The sequence below is a fragment of the Monoraphidium neglectum genome (genome assembly GCF_000611645.1).
Source record: "Monoraphidium neglectum strain SAG 48.87 unplaced genomic scaffold scaffold03504, whole genome shotgun sequence".
Lineage (NCBI taxonomy): Eukaryota > Viridiplantae > Chlorophyta > Chlorophyceae > Sphaeropleales > Selenastraceae > Monoraphidium > Monoraphidium neglectum.
This window is the reverse complement of record NW_014010125.1, coordinates 1379-6250: the sequence shown is the minus strand read 5'-3', so window position 1 is coordinate 6250 and position 4872 is coordinate 1379. Positions and strand designations below refer to the sequence as shown.

The 4872-nt window shown below is 64.3% G+C and overlaps 1 protein-coding gene across 1 annotated transcript; it reads left to right on the top strand.

Moving 5' to 3' along the window:
- Window positions 1–567: 567 nt before the first annotated feature.
- On the top strand, window positions 568–2464 carry MNEG_12901 (Brix domain-containing protein; the record flags this gene model as incomplete). Its single annotated transcript, XM_014038627.1, has 5 exons — window positions 568–605; window positions 913–1004; window positions 1393–1501; window positions 1746–1947; window positions 2312–2464. The coding sequence occupies 5 exons, from the start codon at window positions 568–570 to the stop codon at window positions 2462–2464; spliced, it is 594 nt and encodes a 197-aa protein (XP_013894081.1).
- Between the last annotated feature and the right edge of the window lie 2408 nt (window positions 2465–4872).

Genomic DNA, 4872 nt, shown 5'->3' with positions numbered 1-4872 from the left:
GGCCGCAGGCGTGGGCCGCGGCTCGTGGTGCTGGCTGCTGCAGCCGCGGGCACGCGGGGGTGTGGTTTGGGGACGGGAGGGGGCACGAGGGGTCGCGTACGTTGGGGCGGCGGGCGAATCGAGGAGTCGCGCACGCGGCGGCGGTGCCCCTTTTTTGCGGGCTCGCCTCGGGGGCTGGTTGGGGCGGGCTGGGGCCCCGCCGTGATGGGAACGGTAGCCTCGCTGTCCTGCATCGAACATTCTGATAGGGGATGGGGGATGAAGGGGGCCAGCTGGCCCCAACAACGGGCCCTCTCTGCCGTCAGCCAGCGGTGGGGCTCCTGGCAGCCCCGTTGCTACAAGGCGGCCCCTACCCCCTTATCCACCGCCCTGCTGGCCTGCCCCCTCTTCGACCCTTGGTGCCGCGGCGTGCCCAGCCTCGCTCCCCGGACCTGCTGGCCTGCTCCCCTCTGTCCCCGGTTGTGGTGGCCTGCCTAACATGCACCCCCCTGCGCTCTGTGTGCTGCGCAGATCCTGGTCACCACCTCGCGCGACCCCAGCAGCCGCCTCACCCAGTTTGCAAAGGAGATGCGCCTCGTCATCCCTAACGCGCAGCGCGTCAACAGGTGCGCCCTGTGGGGCACTGCAATCGCGGGGCGTGGCGAGTGCGACGTGGGAAGCTGCGTTTCCGGAGCCGCGGCTGGCACACCCGTGCGGCCCAGGATGGTTGGCCGACCAATGAGCTGCCAGCACAATATGCAGCAAAGTTTTGCAGGTGCACTGAGGCAGCTGCGGCACTGTCACACCACCCATCCCCATGGTCCCACCTCAACCCACGCGTGTTGGTTGGGGAGCTTGTCTGTGCCCTGCGGTGTTGTGTTGATCAACCACCTTCCAACCGCCGCAAACCGCCGCCCGGCCCTGACCCCTCAGGGGTGGCATGATCCTGTCTGAGATCATCGACACGTGCCGCAACCACGACTTCACGGATGTGGTGGTGCTGCACGAACACAGGGGGGAGCCAGGTGGGCTGCGTGATTGTTAGTCTGTGTGTGTGTGAGCATGTCTTTGTGTCTCTATATGTGTGTGCGTGTGTGCGTGTGTGTGTGTGTGTGTGTGTGTGTGTGTGTGTGTGTGCGCGAGAGAGAGAGGTATACAGAGAAAGTTTGTGTGTGTGGGCGTGTGTGTCCGCGTGCGCGCGTTGCGGTTGCCACAAGCACACAAGAAAGCCCAGGTTGGCAGCACTGTGGAAAATGCATCATTATGGACAGTTGCACGCACATCACGCATGGTCAACCTCACACAACCGAATGTGCACGAGCCAATTCGCCCTACTGTGACACTCCACCCCCCGTCTTCAGCGCGTTTTTGACGCCGTTTGACCTTCTCCCCATGCCTCCCCCTGCCGCACAGACGGCATGGTGGTCTGCCACCTGCCATACGGCCCAACCGCCTACTTTGGGATTTTCAACACTGTGCTGCGCCACGACATTGGGCAGAAGAAGGAGGTCGGGACCATCAGGTGGGCCTGGGCAGCTTCTCGTCAGCTCAGTTGCAGTTATGTGATGCCCTGGAGTTTGCCGTCGCATGGGTGCGGGGGATCTCACACATACACGCAGAAAACGCAGCCCCGTTCAATCTCAGGCCCCTGCGCTGCGCTCCCCCCCCCCCTGCGGCCGCCAGCGCAGCTCAATCCCGCGAACCCCACCACAGCCGCCTGCCCCGACCACGTGCATACGCCCCGCCCGCCACCCCACCCTCTGCAGCGAGGCCTACCCCCACCTCATTTTCGACGGCTTCGGCAGCGCCCTGGGCAAGCGGCTGGGCAACATCCTGAAGCACCTCTTCCCCGTGCCCAAGGACGACGCCAAGCGCGTGGTGACGTTCGCGAACCGCGACGACTACGTGTCGTTCCGCCACCACACCTACACGCAGCCGGCGGGGCCCAAGAGCATAGAGTTGAAGGAGGTGCGTTCGCGGAGGGCGCCGCGTGGTCGGGCGCCTCTGTTGTTACGGAGGGCGCCGCGCGGCTGGGCGCCTCTGTTCTTACAGAGGGCGTCGCGCGGCTGGGCGCCTCTGTTATTGCGGAGAGGGCGCGGGGGTCCAAACGCCTGTGCTGAGGCTGCGCGCTCGGCGGGGTCTGGGTTTCAGAGGGTGCGGGCAGGCCCCGAGACGCGCGGACCGCCGCGCAGTCTGATTCGCCGCGCCTGCCACCGCCAGCCGCACGCGCCGCGGATGTCGTTCGCCCATGCGCATGATTTCGCCCACAGATGTGCGCACTGTTTCGCAACCAGTGTGAAAGACCCTCGCCTCCCTCCTCTCGCCCCCGCAGTGCGGCCCGCGCTTTGAGCTGCGGCCTTACCAAATCCGGCTGGGCACCATGGAGCAGCAGCACGCGGAGAGCGAGTGGGTGCTGCGCGCGTACACGCGGTCAACCAAAAAGTCAAAGCTCGCGGAAGACGGCGCCAAGCCCGCCGCCAAGTGAGGCGCTGGGGACTTCAGAGCAGTGGAGCTGGGGCAGCGGCGGCGGGTCTGTCCTTGGAAGGGCCCTCTTCACCCGCCCAGGTTTTTGTCCCGTGCTTGTCGCGCAGGTTTCTGTAGCTTAATATGTCGTCTTTTCTGTTCGCTCTGCTTCCTGTGCTTGCATGAGTCGCGTTTGACTTTCGCGCCTGAGAATGGCGGTTTTCAACAGTGCTGTAAATGCATGCTGGGCCAGGCGCCTTCACAACTGCTGATGCATCGCTTTTAGCTGTTGGACGACCAGTGCCGCCGAGCTTCAACAAAACGCACAAGCAAGGGGGACGTGATTGGCGTGCGCACAACGCACACCGCCGTCGCCACTGCAGCAGCCGTCGCCACTGCACCTGCACACTCTCGGGCGGCCGCTCCCACTCGCCCCGCGGCAACGCTGCCGCCACGCGGGCCACGAGCGCTCGCGCGTCCTCATGCTCGTATTCGTCTCACCGCCGATGCCGCAACCTTTGCTTGAGCCCCTTTATCATTACCTTCTTTCTGAACGCGCGGCCAACGCGGGCAACGCCGCGGGCGCTGCGCCCCGCGGAGGGCCACGCAGGCAGTGGCGCGCGCTATCTGCACTCCCCCACTCGAAAACTCAAAAGGCGGACGCGATCTGGGGGATGCGCGGCACAAGGGCGCGGCCAGGCGGCGGCGGCGGCGGTTGTGACATCCGCGAGGGCCGCCTCGTCAGCACCGCGGGACAATCCGTTGAGGGGATATGCCGTGGCGGTCGGCGAGGAGGAGTGGGCGGCGGCGGCTGCCCTGTCAACGGCGGTCAGCTTTGGCAGATTTGCAGTCAGCGGACGAGGCAGCGTCGTGGCCGATGTCAAGGTGAGAGCCGGACTTCATTGCGACACAGCTGCACGCTGCATGCGGCGTGCTAGATGTGCCTTACCTTCCAATACAGTAGATCATGCTGGCAAGAAACAGGCTTGCGTTCGCTGACAGCCAGCGCCGCTGAGGAAGGGAGGAGGTCAGTGTGAGGGGTGGTCACTCTCTCGCCGTTGCTCGGTCAGCATCGTGCGTGCAGGACGTGATGCATGCTGTGCACTTCATACAGCATTACAATTGCATGACATCCGCTTTGCAGCAGGTCGCAGCTTCATCACAACGACCTGCAAACGAGCCCGCGAAAAAAGCATAGACTCTCTCAGGCCCTGCCCTCAGCCTTGCACTTTCTCAACCACACGACGTCACTTGAACGCACGGTTTATTTCGGCTGTGGCAGTCTGCAATTGCTGCTCTCCCCCAACGCCGCGTTGATGTTTGCCCTCAGTCAGCAAGCCCGCGCCCTTGGGCCCAGTAATGGGCCCTTCCTGGTTCCCAACAGTGATGTGCGCGTCCCACGGCGGCCCAGGAGCACGGTGATGCAAGTGCTGCCCGCGGTGGCGGTCTTGGGAATCGGGGCAGGCTTTCTGCTGCTGGAGGAGCTTAAAAACCAGGTATGTGTGCTTGACTTGAATGGCCCCTGATAACAGCCGGGGATCCTGGCCCGTGCTCAAGCGTTGTTCGAGCCCGAGTCGGCTCAGCGCCCGGGCATGGACAGCCCCGAGGCTGCCACGGGGGTTGCGTCTGTTGCATGAGCTTGCACATGCTTGGCGCTGGCCTGGCAGGCCCGCGCAGCACGGCGGCGCCCCACGGTTGTGCGCGGCGCGGCGCATACCCATACAGTATGCGCAAGCATGTCCGGCAGCGTCGTGCACGCTGTTCTTGCAGTCCTAGATTGCTAATGAGGTTCTACCGCCGCTCTGCACCGCTGCTCGCCACTCTCAGGAGCGTCTGGCTCAGGAAGCGTCCAATGAGCGGCCCTGCCCGTCGTGCAACGGCCGTGGCTTTGAGCCGTGCGTGTGCATGCGCTGGAGCGATGGCGATTCCGGCTGCAACAGCTGCAGCAGGACGGGCTATATGCGTTGCCGCAGCTGCGGCGGTGGTGGGAAGGCCGTTCCCATCAAAGCCACGATCCGCTCTTCCAAGTGATGCAGCATTCCTATTGTAGCCCCCCTCTTCTACTTGCATGGGGGCGCCCCAACTTTCTGAACCATTCAACGGGTCTGCCTCCACCTTGGCTGTGCGCGCTGACGGGCCTAGCAAGCCTAACCTGCGCTGCGATGCACCTCGCGCCATCGAGTGGACGGCCTTTTTGTGTTTTCAGCATTGCCTCTTGCGTCGTCATTTTAGCAACCCCCGGGCCACCCGCCTGCCCTCCCGAGCGCGCCCCTCAGGCGCGCGCGAAGCGCTGGGGTTGGTCGGCCTTGCCGGCTCTCCTTTTCAATCTACAACGGCAAGAGCACGGTGGTCGCAGACTCAATTCTTTCCCAGTGCCGGTGCTTTCCATGCGAATGGGCGCTGGGCAGCGTGTGTTCTGGGCCCCATGCT